This window comes from Ruditapes philippinarum, unplaced genomic scaffold (genome assembly GCF_026571515.1).
Source record: "Ruditapes philippinarum isolate M1 unplaced genomic scaffold, ASM2657151v2 ctg4618_1_1_1_1, whole genome shotgun sequence".
Classification (NCBI taxonomy): domain Eukaryota; kingdom Metazoa; phylum Mollusca; class Bivalvia; order Venerida; family Veneridae; genus Ruditapes; species Ruditapes philippinarum.
The window spans coordinates 254410-271571 of NW_026854290.1; the positions used below are offsets into that span (position 1 = coordinate 254410).

General features: G+C 32.4%; 1 protein-coding gene across 16 annotated transcripts in view; it reads left to right on the plus strand.

Moving 5' to 3' along the window:
• The window catches only part of LOC132739707 (phospholipid-transporting ATPase IF-like), a 77290-nt gene that overhangs the window by 33768 nt on the left and 26360 nt on the right, over positions 1-17162 (plus strand). For 9 of the 16 annotated variants that reach the window (XR_009627045.1, XR_009627046.1, XR_009627047.1 and 6 more), the window contains 8 exons: positions 3916-4061; positions 5140-5199; positions 5832-5959; positions 6767-6825; positions 8940-9019; positions 9884-9949; positions 10873-10979; positions 11729-11900. Coding sequence is in view for 13 of the 16 variants with exons in the window: in XM_060727481.1 (XP_060583464.1) it covers positions 3916-4061; positions 5140-5199; positions 5832-5959; positions 6767-6825; positions 8940-9019; positions 9884-9949; positions 10873-10979; positions 11729-11900 (818 nt within the window). In the remaining 3 variants the exon portion in view is untranslated. Of the gene's footprint in view, positions 1-3915; positions 4062-5139; positions 5200-5831; positions 5960-6766; positions 6826-8939; positions 9020-9883; positions 9950-10872; positions 10980-11728; positions 11901-12635; positions 12699-13157; positions 13203-14794; positions 14821-17162 lie in introns of all 16 variants that reach the window. The other 7 variants (XM_060727490.1, XM_060727489.1, XM_060727491.1 and 4 more) reach the window with 3 other exon arrangements.

The following is a 17162-nucleotide window of genomic DNA, read 5'->3' on the forward strand; positions in this document are numbered from 1 at the left end:
CCATTGAAAAAGCTCTCAAATATTTCGGTTATTTATTTTACCTGGATTTTTTTGCAAATTTTTACATCTTGAATTAATCTTTAATAAGTTTGCATCCATACTTTACGTTTTTAGCTCGACTATTCGAAGAATATGAGAGCTATTGTAGTCGCCCCGGCGTCGGCATCAGCGTCCGCGTCGGCGTCTGCGTTGGTTAAAGTTTTTGTAAAGTCAAATATCTCAATTATTACTTGAGATATTCAATTGAAACTTACAATACTTATTTATAGTAACAAGGTACATCAGATTGACAAGTTGGATAACTCTGCCTACAATATTGACAGAATTATGCCCCTTTTTAACTTAGAAATTTTGGTTAAAGTTTTTTGTAAAGTCAAATATCTCAATTATTGCTTGAGATATTCAATTGAAACTTACAATACTTATTTATAGTAACAAGGTACATCAGATTGACAAGTTGGATAACTATGCCTACAATATTGACAGAATTATGCCCCTTTTTAACTTAGAAATTTTGGTTAAAGTTTTTTGTAAAGTCAAATATCTCAATTATTGCTTGAGATATTCAATTGAAATTTACAATACTTATTTATAGTAACAAGGTACATCAGATTGACAAGTTGGATAACTCTGCCTACAATATTGACAGAATTATGCCCCTTTGGAACTTAGAAATCTTGGTTAAAGTTTTTTTGTAAAGTCAAATATCTCAATTATTGCTTGAGATATTCAATTGAAATTTAAAATACTTTTTAGCTCACCTGTCACAAAGTGACAGGGTGAGCTTTTGTGATCGCTTTTCGTCCGGCGTCCATCCGTCGTCCGTCCGTCCGTAAACTTTTACTTTAAATGACATCTCCTCATAAACCACTAAGCCAATTTCATCCAAACTTCACAGGAATGTTCCTTTGGTGGTCACCTTTAAAAATTGTTCAAAGAATTTAATTCCATGCAGAACTCTGGTTGCCATGGCAACCAAAAGAAAAAACTTTAAATATCTTCTTTTAAAAAACCGAAAGAGCTAGAGCTTAGATATTTGGCATGAAACATCTTCTAGTGAGTGTCTACCAAGATTGTTCAAATAAAAGCCCTGGGGTCAAAATTGGCCCCGCCCCAGGGGGTCATTGATTTTCCCTATATGTATATAGTAAAAACTTAAAAAATCTTCTTTTAAAGAACTCAAAGAGCTAGAGCTAAGATATTTGGCATGAAACATGTTCTAATGGGTGTCTACCAAGTTTGTTCAAATAAAAGCCCTGGGGTCAAAATTGGCCCCGCCCCGGGGGTCATTGATTTTCCCTATATGCATATAGTAAAAACTTAAAAAATCTCCTTTTAAAGAACCCGAAGAGCTAGAGCTTAGATATTTGGCATGAAACATCTTCTAGTGAGTGTCTACCAAATTTGTTCAAATAAAAGCTCTGGGGTCAAAATTGGCCCCGCCCCAGGGGGTCATTGATTTTCCCTATATGTATATAGTAAAACTTAAAAAATCTTCTTTTAAAGAACCAAAAGAGCTAGAGCTAAGATATTTGGCATGAAACATGTTCTTATGGGTGTCTACCAAGTTTGTTCAAATAAAAGCCCTGGGGTCAAAATTGGCTCCGCCCCAGGGGGTCATTGATTTTCCCTATATGTATATAGTAAAAACTTAAAAAATCTTCTTTTAAAGAACTCAAAGAGCTAGAGCTAAGATATTTAGCATGAAACATGTTCTAATGGGTGTCTACCAAGTTTGTTCAAATAAAAGCCTTGGGGTCAAAATTGGCCCCGCCCCAGGGGGTCATTGATTTTCCCTATATGTATATAGTAAAAACTTAAAAAATCTTCTTTTAAAGAACTCAAAGAGCTAGAGCTAAGATATTTAGCATGAAACATGTTCTTATGGGTGTCTACCAAGTTTGTTCAAATAAGAGCCCTGGGGTCAAAATTGGCCCCGCCCCGGGGGTCATTGACTTTCCTTATATATGTGTATATCAAAAACTTAAAAAGTATTCTTTGAAAAAACCTAAATAGCTAGAGTTAAGATATTAAGCATGAAACATCTTCTAGTGAGTGTCTACAAAGTTTGTTCAAATAAAAGCCCTGGGGTCAAAATTGGCCCTGCCCTGGGGGTCATTGATTTTCCTTATATGTGTATAGGAAAAACTTAAAAAACATCTTTGAAAAAACCCAAATAGCTAGAGTTTAGATATTAAGCATGAAACATGTTCTAGTAAGTGTCTACAAAGTTTATTCAAATAAAAGCCCTGGGGTCAAAACTGGCCCCGCCCCAGGGGTGTCATTGTTTTTAACTATATGTGTATAGTAAAAACTTAAAAAATCTTCTTTAAAAAAACACAATGAGCTACAGCTTAGATGTTTAGCATGAAACATCTTCTTATGGGTGTCTACCAAGTTTGTTCAAATAAAAGCCCTTGGTTAAAATTGGCCCTGCCGGGGGTAGGGGAGGGCAGATCATTGTTTTTCATTATAAGTGTGTACATCATGAAACGTCTTCTTAAAGGTGTCTTCCAAGTTTGTTCAAATAAAAGCCCTGGGGTTTAAACTGGCCCCGCTCCGGGAGCCTACATACAGGTGAGCGACCTTAGGGCCATCATGGCCCTCTTGTTTATAGTAACAATGTACATTAGTTTGCAAAATTGCATAACTCTACCTGCAATATTTGCAGAATTATTTGCCCCTTTGAAACTTAGAAATTTTGGTTTAAGGTTAAATGTCTTCAAAGATATTTACTTGAAACTTTACACATGCACTAAGGGTCATAATTGGAGGGTCAGAATTGTATGTCACTGACCAAGTTCCATAACTCTATCTTGCATTAAGGCTGATTCATATCCCCTTTTCTACTTAGTCTCTTGGTTAATGTTTACATGCAAGTTTTACATATCTCAATAACTATTAAAGATATTTATTTAAAACTTCACATATGCATTTAGGGACATAATTGTAGGTCACTGACAAAGATCCATAATTCTATCTTGCATTTAGGCTGATTGTTCTCCCCTTTTTCAACTTAGAAATTCATGGTAAAGTTTTGCTTGTAAGCTGTTATCTCAATAACTACTGAAGGGTTTGTGCCTTTTTTGGGACAATTTTATGCATTCATAATAATAAAGCAGTGATTTACTTGATAAAACATCTTAATAACAAGCCTTTGTACCTTTTATGTCAAATTTATGTATTCAGAGGTAATTAGTATTATTATACCCATTAAAACACCCTTGTATCATTACCTTCCGAATAGTCGAGCCAATACTGTATAATTAGACTCTCTCAAAGGCCTATAAAATGAATTTATAAAAAAATTTAGCCCTTTTGTGAACTTAAAACATTTAACATTATCAAGGCTCTTTTACTATCAAGCACTTAGAATAGTCGAGCGTGCTGTCCTACCGACAGCTCTTGTTCATTTTAGCAAAATGTGTAGTATGTTATTAGAACTTAGATCAATCTCTATTAAGTTTGCATCCTTAACGTACATAAGGATACTTTCAGCATTAAAAAAACAAAAATTAAAAATCTTCCTTAATTTGAACCTGTAATAGTCAGCAACATTTCAAAGTAAGTTAGATGTCCATTTAGAAAAAAAAACAATTTGATATTTTTAAACATCAAAGTTAGTTTTAAATTTCAAGATTTTTATGTATCTGCAAAATTTCTTCAGCATATCAGTGAAAATAATTAGAATATATTCTGTATTCACCTTGCAATGTAAAAAAAAAAGGAGGATAACAATGAGTACTGATTTAAGTACTCGAGTACTCAGTCATCCTTTCGATCGATGACTTGGTTACTCGGAAGATTTGTTCAGACATTTAAAATACAATATGATAGCCAACTGAACAATTGAGAACCTGCTTTGCTGTGCATTTTGTCTTTCTTAAGATTTCTGTTATGTTTATTTATCTGCAGGGATCATGGGAAAAGAAGGAAGGCAGGCTGTAAGGAACAGTGATTATGCTTTCGCGAAGTTCCGATTCCTGATGAAGGCACTCCTTGTACATGGACATTTTTACTACATTAGAATAGCTAACCTTGTTCAGTATTTCTTTTATAAGGTATGTGTTATATAACATTTTAGCCTCTCATTTATTTAGGCCTGAAGACTAGGCCTTGTGTCATAATAAGTAGATTCTGATAATGTAAAATCTATAGTTTATTTTAGGCAATTTGGAAAGAAGACCACATGCTATGTTAATGTTTTTAAGTTGTTACTCAGGCACTTAATCTTTAATTACAATGCAAGCTAGGCCTAAATCATGTGATTTTGATTTGTTGTTTCATACATATGGATCACTTCTTTAATTTTTGTAGGTGACTATACAATATTTAAGAAATAATATTGGTTTCAGCAGTGTTCATTGGCTATTTAACATCGGTTTGGAGTTTGGATGCATAGGAATAGACCACAAAGGCTGTAGGTCGGAGTTGTTAACTTTTTCACATCAAAACGACAGAAACAGGGGTGTTAAATATCCGATAAACGCCGACTTAGACCAATATTATATGAGCCGCGTCACAACAAAACCAACATAATGGGTTTGCGACCAGCATGGATCCAGACCAGCCTGCGCTTCCGTGCAGTCTGATCAGGATCCATGCTGTTCGCCTATAAACCCTATAACAAGTAGAGAAACTGATAGCAAACAGCATGGATCCTGATCAGACTGCGCGGATGCGCAAGCTAGTCTGGATCCATGCTGGTCGCAAACGCACTATGTTGGTTTTGTCGTGACGCGGCTCATATTGATTCTAATAAGACAAAATAAGGGAGATCACCAAAGCTATTTTTTTAAGTGGAGATTACTTCAGTTGCTGATTTTCATAACACGCTGTTTTATTTTGCACCCTATTGTCGCTAAGGTATAAAAATTATTAAACAAAAGAAAATATAAGAAAACTTGTTAAAACATAACTGTTAAAACATAACTTATTATTCAATATACTTACTTAATCAAGTTTTCAACAATTCAAACTTGAGTGTCAGACTGGATTGTCTTGTGTTTACATGTACCAGAATCTTCTTGTCACTAAGACATAAAAATATTCACAAAGATATATCATAAACTTGATATCTGATATTTATACATCAATAACATAACATTTAAATATGTTTGCTGTTTGATTATTTTTCAGAATGTGGCTTTTATCACTGCCCAGCTTTTCTACACATTTTTTTCTGCATTCTCAGAACAGGTTAGTTTAATTAGATTTTAATTAAGAAATGATATATCCCAAACAGTGATTTTATCGCTAAATAAACCATTAGTTCTTCTAGGGATTTTAGTATCAAAAATTATATTCTGTATAATTTAAGTGATATTTTACATGTATATCAGAAAAGTTTTGTAGCTATCACACCATATGTGCTTTGGAATTGAAAGCCCACTGAGCCACCCAAAAAACTTTTCATTTTTGGCATTTTGCAGCAGTTTCCAAAAGTTACTCATTGACCCAAGATGAAAATAGCTGAGTCATCTTTAGGTTCAGTATTGCATTTTGAAGTTAGCACACCTATATAAATTTGGATAATTTTATGACAAATTTTTTCACATTAAGGGCTACTTTCTTCAGGTTATAATCCTCAAACATTCTTTAAATCTTATTATTAAAATGATTAAAATCTATGTTACTTGTACTTAAGGTACTTGCTTCAAATGTACTTGTTTCGGAGGGTATATTTGCATAATTCTCATCTAACCTCAATGAATAATTTGTTTAAAACAAGCAATAGTTTGTTACATTTTGCTGTAAACAAAATATCTTTGCTATAGTTTGTAATTTATAGTGCTTATTTATAACATATTTTCTTTTGTTAAAATTTTCAGACACTATATGAGAGTTGGTATTTGATGAATTTTAACATGGTATTTACTGCATTCCCTATACTGATGTATGGCATCTTTGAACAACATTTAAAACCTAGTCTCCTCATGGGAAATCCTAAACTTTACAGGTAAAACTCTAATGTAATCAAGTTTCCACGTGGGTAATATCCTAAACTCTACAAGTAAAACTCTTATGTAATCAAGTTTCCACGTGGGTAATATCCAAAACTCTACAGGTAAAACTCTTATGTAATCAAGTTTCCACGTGGGTAATATCCAAAACTCTACAGGTAAAACTCTAATGTAATCAAGTTTCCTCGTGGGTAATATCCTAAACTCTACAGGTAAAACTCTAATGTAATCAAGTTTTCTCATGGGAAATCCTAAACTTTACAGGTAAAACTCTAATGTAGTCAAGTTTCCTCATGGGAAATCCTAAACTCTACAGGTAAAACTCTAATGTAATCAAGTTTTTTCATGGGAAATCCTAAACTCTACGGGTAAAACTCTAATGTAATCAAGTTTCCACGTGGGTAATATCCTAAACTCTACAAGTAAAACTCTTATGTAATCAAGTTTCCACGTGGGTAATAGCCTAAACTCTACAGGTAAAACTCTTATGTAATCAAGAATGTAATGGGAATTCTAAATCTTTTTGGATCATCAAGATATTTTATAGGAAATCACTAACTTGAAATGTTCATATGTCTTTCATAAACAAAATTTCTCTTTACAAATCCTAAACTTTAAGGAAATCAAGTTGACTTATTGAACTTACTTACAGTTTGAAGTTCTTTAGTAAACAAGAAGAAAAACACTTTTCTTTCATTTTCTATTACATTTTTTTGTGAATAAAAGTTGAAAACATTAGCTTTATTTTAATTATATCTACTTTTTGTCAAATAAAATAAGATATTAATAATTTCTTTTTTCAGGAAAATATCAAGAAATGAAAATATGTCTATACATAACTTCATTTTATGGAATGGTTCAGGTAAGTTTAAATAAAATGATGAAATTTACAATTAAGAAATTTTAAAGTTAATTTTGAAGGAAAAATATTTTTGATTCAGCTTAAAGAAGTGTGTGTGTATTTGAGTTTATTTTATACTCACCGCTGGTTGCCCATATGGGCGAGTCCTCCAGAAGAGTATTAGTAATTTTATATTTTAGCTTAAAGAAGTGGATGTGTTTGCAGTTTTTGTGTCGCCTCTACTGAGTGGTGGCAACATATAGGGATCACTTCTCTGTCGTCTGTCTGTCCGTCTGTCCGTCCGTCCTTCTGTCTGTCCTCACAAACATTTTAGGTATATGAGCTAACTAACGGTACACTGGGACAAGAGAGAACAAAGGACTTCATTCCATAAATAATAGTTAGCTCATAAGAAAACAATAGTTAGCCCACAAGGAAACAAAAGAAAAGAACAAAAGAAATAGCTCATAAACCTGAAAAATTGGTAAGTCCGTCACAAAACTTATCCAGACTACTTCTCATAAACCACTGGTGCAATTTCATCCAAACTTTACAGAAATGATTAGTACCAAGTCTAGTTGTGCATATTGTCAGCATTTTCCGGTTCAATGATTTTTGTCAGAGTTATGGCCCTTTAATAATTTTTATTTTTAAAGTTTGTCTGGACTACTTCTCTTATACAACTAATGCAATTTCAATGAAACTTTACAGGATTGATCTGTAGCTCAAGTCCTTGCGCATATTGCACGGGTTTTCCGTTTGAATGATTTTTGGCGGAGTTATGGCCCTTTGATAAAAAGACGTTTTTTTCTGTGTGTTGCCAGATACACAAAAGCTTGTCCGGACTACTCCTCATAAACTACTGGTGCAATTTCATCCAAACTTTACAGAAATGATCAGTACAAAGTCTAGTTGTGCATATTGTCAGCATTTTCCAGTTCAATGATTTTTGTCAGAGTTATGGCACTTTAATAATTTTTATTTTTAAAGTTTGTCCGGACTACTTCTCTTATACCACTAATGCAATTTCAATGAAACTTTACAGGATTGATCTGTAGCTCAAGTCATTGCGCATATTGCACGGGTTTTCCTGTTGAATGATTTTTGGCTGAGTTATGGCCCTTTGATAAAAAGGTGATTTTTTCTGTGTGTTGCCAAATACACAAAAGCTTGTCTGGACTTCTCCTCATAAACTACTGGTGCAATTTTATCCAAACTTTACAGGAATGATCAGTACAAAGTCTAGTTGTCCGAACATGAAATTGGCCATCACGAGGCGACACATGTGATCACTGATCGCTCTTGTGTTGAGATATATAAGGTTAATACCATAAGCATTATTTGGATAAAATCAAGTTTAGCAAACCCCATAAATATGCATTTGTTTCTGTTACTATGCTGTTCTGTTAATTGGTGCCATTCTTAATTTTAAGAAACATATATGTAAAGATCAGGGTTGTTTGGGCTACTGTGTGGAGGCATTTTCCCTCAAAAAGCATGTGTGCCAATATTGTACTTCTTTCTAGGGTTAGATGTGTTCCGATTATTACTTTCCTTTCCTTTCAAAGTTTCTGTAATGGACTTGCCTTTCTTTGAATTTGGAACCATCCATTATGAGTTTCCATTATGAGTTTAAGGATTTTCAATATGAAATAATCATGCAAACTAGACTGGTAAGATTTCATGGATGTGAAAACTTGTCAAGCAATAACCCAGATCATTAACACACACGCTAGGATAAGAACTTAACCTATTTATCTCATATTGTCAGTTGTTAAATCCATGGCCAAGTGGTTATGGTCATTGACTTTAAAGCACTTGCCTCGTGCTGCTATTGGTTCGAGTCCCACTAGGGACTTTCATTTTTTCAAGTGTAAAGTTATCCTGGTAGCTTATGGAACAGCGATGTTTCTACTTAGGTGCCCTTTTGTACATAAACTTAAAATAATGCACAGAATTGCTGCTGATGTATTCCTCCAACAGTCAAAGTGGAAAATTGCTGTATGACCTTAACAGTGTTGGTGCTACATAAAACCCAACTAAAAGTTGCCTTTGTTCTTTGTACAAAAATTCAAGATATATTATATAAGTTGTTGTTATGATGTTGTTATCATGTTGTTTTATAAATCTTGCAGGTTTATGGCATTGTGTTGTAATGTTCTTTGGGACATTGTTTCTACTTGGGGAGGAAAACTCATTGTTTTCAGATGGAAAAGTAAGTGTTACATACATCTTTTTATTAGCTTTACACAGTTATCGTCATTTGTCTGTTATAGCTGAATCAAAAATCATGTGGGATAAGTACTTGTCGTGAAATTAGAAATTACTGGCTAGTTATCAAGGAAAGCCTGTCAGGAGGATTGACTTCAAAGATTTGGCCAAAATTATACCACAACAAATATGAGTAAAATTGGCAAAAAAGCAACAACAAAAAACAAACAAACACAATATTTTATACAAAGAGATAATGTGAAAAAGAAAGGCTGCTTAGTGACGTATAATCAAGATCATTGATTGTTCACTTCAAAATACTTACCCCTCACATCTTTCGGTTCGAATCCCAGCAAGGACTTTGGATTCTTTCATGTGAGGAAGCTATTCACCTAGCTTACAGAAAGTCTGTGGTTCTACTCAGGTACCCATTTGTGGTTGAAATGATGCATGGGAGGCCACAATAGGTCTTTCTCCACCAGTAAAGCTGGAAAGTCGCCATATGACCTATATTGTGTTGGTGTGACGTAAAACCCAACTAAAAAAATGTTAACAATTTCATTGCCTTACTAACAAAAGGATAAAAATAACAAGCTAGATTTAGCTATACACCTGTTTAGCTTGTTAACTGCCGGAGTTCACTTTGAGGGAAATATATGTTTAGGTGGATACTCTTGCATTATTTATGAAGGAGCAAATTAGGAACAAAGTTTTGTGAAAGTCACAGTGTCAAAATTGTGAAGAAAGTGTTTTAATATGTAGAGGTCTTATTGAGTGACATATTTGAACATGTAACATGATTTTGTATTGAATACTAGCTTCACTGTGATTCATTTTGAGATAGAACTAATATAATTGTATATTTCAGATGATAGGAAACTGGTCTTTTGGTTCTATTGTGTATTTTGGTTGTCTCGTTATAGTTTGTCTAAAGGTAAGATGATAAATTGATCACATACTTGATTATCTGTGGAATTTTTGTTTCTTTTACATTTACATGTAGAGGGACAGCATTACTATTCAGTAACAATATCCATCTGCATTTATGTTAGTGACATTCTTTGGTTAAGTTTGTTTTTGTACTTCATCAATTTCTCACAAAACCCGTTGAGGTGTTGCTGTGCATTTTATAATGCCACCAGATGAGAATATAAAGAGTTCAAATCTACAACTAGCAAAATATACCATAAAATTAAAAAAAACACTACACAATCATGTTGCAACAGACATATGGTTATATTTTGAGAGATTTCCCTTACTATATAAGCATTATATAAGAAAATAGTATAGAACTTTTCCTGTCAAATTATTCTACAGCTATTATAGTAGATTAAATAAACATTTCATACCTGTGCTATCTGATTTATACGTAATTTAATTACAAACAATATTATTTTCAATTTAAATCTACATGCCTCCAGAAGAGCAAACTATTTCAAGAAAATCAGACTTGAAAAAAAAAGTACTAAGATTTTAAGAAAAGTAAAGAGAATCAAGATTTAAGTAATAATTAACATTTTATGTGCATTTAATGACTGATTTTTCAGTATTTATCAACATATTTCTACTGTGTGACTAATACAGTAGGGGCTATTTATTCATATATATGACCGTTTGTTGGTAATTTACATGGATTGTGGGTTTGCAATGTGTAAATTACTTTCTTTGTGGACTTGACAATATTTTACCTTATAATACATTTCTTAAAATTTTCATGAAAATAAGCATGAATCTGGAGGCACGCTGCTTTAAGTACTATAGCATAATATTAATATCAAGAACTAATCAATTATTGTACAAATTATGGACAGTCATTGATTGCTTTTTACTTTTTTATGACTTCTTTTTTATTTTCAGTTAAGTTTATCCATTTATTACTGGTCGCTTCCTATATGGCTCAGTTTTGCCTTCTCTGCATTTTCCTATTTTGTTGGTACAGCAGTCTACAATTCTGTCCTGTGGCCGTAAGTACATGTACATTTATTGACTGCCTTAATTATGATGTGTATTTCAAAGGAGCTCGTCTAAGATTCAACTGATAATTACATAAAATTTCAAGTTTTTACACTATTTAAACTGGTGCACTGGAAAATAGAAAAAAAAGTGTGCAAGGTAATGGAGTGGTACACTCAGAAATGAACTGAATACTGATTTTGTGTTGTTTTATTTTGGTTTAGTTTATTTTTAATTATGATTTATGAGTGCACCCTTTATTTTATAATATTGTACAGTTCTAATTCAATTGATGCCCATGAGACACCTTGATTAAATGCAAAGTATCTGAACAAGAAGTCATGCAATATTATATGATAATGCAATAATAGTAATAATAATAATAATAAGATAATAATGATAATTTAATGGTCAAAAATGGTTGAAAATTGTTGAATTTATGTCAGTTAAGAAATAATTTACTTTGTCATTTGGTTTGTTATCATCATATCTAATGTTATGCAACATAGTGTCATTCCTTTCCTAACATTGTGCATATATTATATATTTCAAGAAAGCTAAGTGTTCGTTTAAAAAGGAAATAGTTGTCTGCAAGATTAGCTCAATAGGGAGAGCATTAGATTGCTGGTTCGATCCTCATACCAGGCAATATTTCTCCATGACAACTCATATTATGTCATATTTTACAGGGGTCACTGATTCGATCCTTATGCTGGGCAATTTATCTCCATGACAACTTATATTATGTCATATTTTACAGGGACTTTTTCAGTGATCATAACTATCTGTTTCAAGTTTGGAACACAGTGTTCACGTCTGGTGGGGTCTGGTTTGCGGAGCTGGTACTTATCGTGCTTGCTCTGTTACCAGACATTATTTACAGATGCTACAAAGATATCTCATTAACAATGGAACTAGGACAGCAACGAAAGGTTAGTTTCATCATTGAAATATACCTCTTTATAAAGACTGGTGGGTGGGGTATGCACCATGCATTACTTTTTTTTCATGTATATGACTTCCTTCAAACAGATGCTTGTCATTCAAAAGATAAATTTTATTCTGCCCTTTTTCTGCTTCTGCATATTTCAATTTACATATTTATCAATAATTGACTGAGTGTCTTAGATGATCTTTGATTATAATACCATAAACAATGTAATTATCCTGTACTTTTTTTCCATTTTAACATTTTTTATGAATAAATATACTTACACATTATTAAGTCATACTCATTTTCATAAAAAATTTTTTTTAACTCACCTGAATATGATTTGAATGAATGAATTGCAAGTTGAAAATTTTGTTTTTTTCCCCTTTTTTTGAAGACATGTTAATAATATGTTAGGCTTACCGTATCTTGTAATAGGTTAGCAATGCTAGGGTAATGAAAAAAGCTTATCTAAAAGCAAATATAATGAAGGAATAGTTATAAAGTAAAACAAGCCAGTCCAAGATTTACAGACTTTGCTAGCATGGAAACAAGGTTGATATGTTTTTTGGACATACTTTTTGTTAAAAGACTGCATGCTCAGCATTTAATTTATCTACTGTGCAGTGTTTGAAGTTATATTCTGAGGTGTACAGATTATTTACCTCTTTGTTTTAAACTGTTTGAAGGAAATTATATTTTGATTATCTTTATTGACTTGCAATGTATTTTACAGCTAAGATGTATGCAACCAATGGTTTGACTATGTCATAAAGGGCAGCTATTTGTAAATAAAAAAGTACAACATATAAAAATATTGTTTGTTTCATATTTTGAGACCTGCCTTTCTATATACATGTAATATCATTACCCATGTATGATTTTTTTTGGAAGAAATTATTTCATTTGATTTTTGATTTTCATTTCTTTTTTTTGCAAACTAAATTCATATCTTCTACCCTTATTCTTGAAATAAGAAACAAACAATTTATTTGCACACTTTTGTATATAACTCCAACCAGCTGTATGAAATATGGCAATAAAACTAAAATTTATTGAAATTTTAGTCATGTTTTTACTTATTCAGTAAAGTGATTTTGTTAAAAAAAATAATCATAATTTTTTTTCACTACTTTGCAAACTGTTTTTATTCTACATTCATGGAATAACTCGGATGTTTTATTGATGCTTTTAGAGGATCAATCATTTGCTTAAAAAGTAATTGAAAATGCTTTTTTTCATGCCATGTTTGAAACAGACGGTTTGACATATTACCATACAAATTACAAATTCTGGTAAATAGGTAATGTAAAATATCTATTCTCCAATCAGCATTTTGACATGTTTATCTTCCTAGTCTTACCATGCTTATTCTTTTAAAGGTGCATACCTTGAGTCATGTTCTATTTTTAGAAACAGGACTTGGTGAATGTTAAAAATGTGTTCTATTTTTAGAAACAGAACTATGTCAGTGTACAGTTTACGTGAGAGTGATGCAGTAACTTTCGGACTTGACTATTGACTTTTATTAATAGTAAAGAAATAAAAAATTTGCTATTTACTTAAGATTACTTTTTGTATGAAACATCTCAAGTAATGCTCCTTTAAATGAGCTGATTGCTTTTAGTTCATACATACTAGGCTAATCAATAGTCTGCATTTGACTATCTTTAATTGCAGCATTTTTGACAATGATATATATTGCTTTGAATCTTAAGGTGAAATTGATATTTTTAATAGTTGTTTGTCTTAATATGACCCCTTGTTTTCAGCAGTATATTACCTGAATAACCAAACCTGCCCTTGCAATTAATGATATTGGGCATCTTTTTAATGTTGAAAACATATGTTTAAAATGATCACTCGTTAAAGTTTATATAATATATGAAATATAAGAAATTTTGATTTTGAATTAAATTTTTTAAAGCCTGCATGTACAAGATTTTTTTCTCTGAATATTTGTCCAATTTAGTGTCTGATGATAAGTGTCTAGAAATTGAATGTTAATAAGAAAAAAAAATGTTTGGTAATGTTTAAGATTATTTTGTTGGTTCATAAAACTATTGATACGGTTAAATATGGTGATTGTCATTTTACTTTTTATTTCATAAGACAATCTGTTTTCACAAAGTTTATCATAAAGAGGTTTTTATATCGTAAAGAAATATGTGACTTAGCTAATTTACTACTTTCTAGTAAAGTTGTCATACAAGTTGGAATCATGGACATAATACCTTAAGAGGTACATGCATTTTCATGATACCAAATTGTGTGTTATTTTAAGTATTAATAATGACCTACTTCCCCCTTTAATATACATTATTTTTATGAATTTTTTTTGCGGAAAGTGGATAATTTATGATGAATTGTAAAACCAACCTAAGTTTGCTGGATTTCTAAGAGAATAAAGGGTGAATCTATTAATTTCATCTCAATATTTATTTCTTGTATGCAGGTATAAATGTTCACTTGGTGTTTTATGATTTATGATTGGTTTCAATGCTTTTTAACTGTTTTAACTTGGTAAGTCATTAGATAAGTTACTACATTTTTTTGGTAAAAGCTCAGCTGATTGTGGGGTAAAGGTAAAATATCTTAAGCTACAATTTTCTTTATGGCCATGCAATCTCATAAAAATCATATCCAAAAGGTCGCTTCACTACCCATTTCTAGGAAGGCTTCGAAGCGAAGAGTGACATAGAGAAAACAATGATCTGATTTTAATGAGATTGCTTTATGGCCCTTCCCCAGTTTCTGCTGACCTTATTTCATGTACAGAACTGTAAAATCTTTACTTCCTATTCTATAAGTGTGATGTATCTGATATACAGCTTGAGTGTGGGGAACCATATTTTTCAATGTTTGTAATGTGTTATTTTATATTTACTATTATAGCGTTACCAAGGATTCCTATGATTGAGGTAATAGAGCAGAAGTGAATCACTGGATATTTGTTACATGTTGCATATGCTCAAACACAAATGAGCCGCTTCACTACAAAACCAACATAATGTGTTTGCGACCAGCATGGATCCAGACCAGCCTGCGCATCCGTGCAGTCTGATTAGGATCCATGCTGTTCGCTATCAGTTTCCCTACTTGTAATAGAGTTGGTAAGCGAACAGCATGGATTCTGATCAGACTGCGCAGATGTGCAGGCTGGTCTCGATCCATACTGGTCGCAAACACACTATGTGGGTTTTGTCGTGACGGGGCTCAAATCTATATACTGGAACATTTTTCTTTTCTTTTTTTGTAAATAGATATCCATCTTTGTCCTTTAAAGGCACATTATGTCTCAGAAATACATATATATTTTTAAGTGTTTAGAAATGTCAAACATGGGTTTGATAATGTTTTAATAATGGATTTAGAGTTATGTAAACTGTTTAATTACTGAAAAAAGTATGGCTGTACATAAAGTTATGTGTCATGAAGGTAGCAAAATGTAAACAAAATAATAGTGTTTTGACTTCAATACAAAATACTAATTCACTATCATTATACCAATTGCCAACAGAGCATAAAGAAAGCAAACGATAAATCATCTACATTTGTATGTGACAAACGAGTATTTTTGTAAAACTGTAACAAGATGTCAGAAATAAAAAGGTTTTGAGAAATAAAAATTGTTGAGGAGTAATGGGCCTTTAATGTTTCCATGTTATCGGGACTTTGTGATATAATTATTTGGCAGGCTTATGGCACTTTGAGGTTGTTTATTCTTTCATTCACATTAATAACTGTAGATGTTTTCCGTTAAAAATAGTCAAGAATGCGCAGATTTCAACACTTTTCTTTATTCTCATTCATGGAATAATATATCAATGTGATACAACAATGCGATTCTCTGAAAATAATAAATAAACAAACTAAATACTGATTACAACGCATTTAAAATAAAATACAATAAATTGTCTAAAATAATAATGCTTATACAAATCATAAATATACGATACCACCTTTACAATTATAGACTTAAATCTATTAAATAATATTGTTATTTTATATTTCCGCGAATAATTCCGTTTATAATTTAATTCACGGCATAATATTGTAAAGTTCATCATCATTTAAACAATATTGAATTTACTATTAAATTCATACATAATTAATAACTTGCTTACCGATTATGATCTACTTTCCATTGGAAAACATCAATAAACAAAACACATCAACAATTTAAGCACTTCCGCCCAAGGCAAAACAACATATCAAAGTAACGGTTAATGACGTCACCGTAAAACAATTTAATGACGTCTTTTTACGGGAAACAAAATAAGACGTTACGTTTGGCGGAAATAGTGAAGCTATGTTAAATTGAAAGAGTCAAACAATGTTTTTAATAGTAAATACTATCGAAAAAATCAAACTATGAAAATTATGTGATTATAATAAATAAATTTACAATTAAGAACTATAATTCTTACACTCCCCACCATGAAACGTTACGATTTCATCTTATACAAACAATAGCTTATTGTAATGTATACCTTTACTTAAATAGAACATTCTAGTAGGCAAAGTTTAGTTATTGGTCTTAAGAATTGTGACATACTAGTTTTGACCACACAGCTTCGTGTATGCCCGTCCCGACCCACATTTATAGATTCAACCCTGCCCAACGGCCACTGCCCCCTTGGTATGTTTTCCTGAGCCACGAGTACAATATCGCCCTCACGGATATCTCTTTGTGGTCTCAGCCATTTTTGTCGAGATTGTAGGGTAGGTATATATTCCCGAATCCATCGTTTCCAGAATATATCAGCAAGATACTGAGCCTGTCTCCACCTTCTCTTTGCATATGTATCTTCTTTTCTAAAAATGCCACGTGGAATACATGTATTGGACTTTAGTAATAAAATCATGCTTGGAGTTAAAACTGGGGGTCTTTTGGGTCATCACTTACTCGGGTAATCGGTCTATCATTAAGTATTTTTTCAACCTCTATTACAACAGTAAGAAGTTGTTCATCTGTCAGAAGCTGCTCTTTGACTAACGATCTCAAAATTGCACGTGTTGATCGTATCATCCGTTCCCATATACCGCCCGTGTGACTAGCTGACGGAGGGTTAAAGTTCCATTCGATTTCCCGCTGCAACATGAATTGTCCAATTTCGGATTGATTCCACTCTCGTAAGGACTTGCGTAATTCACAATCTCCACTTACTAGATTGGTTCCGTTGTCACTATATACATTTTCGGGTAAACCTCTCCGGCTAATAAATCGTTGCAATGCGGCGATAAACGAATCTGTACTCAA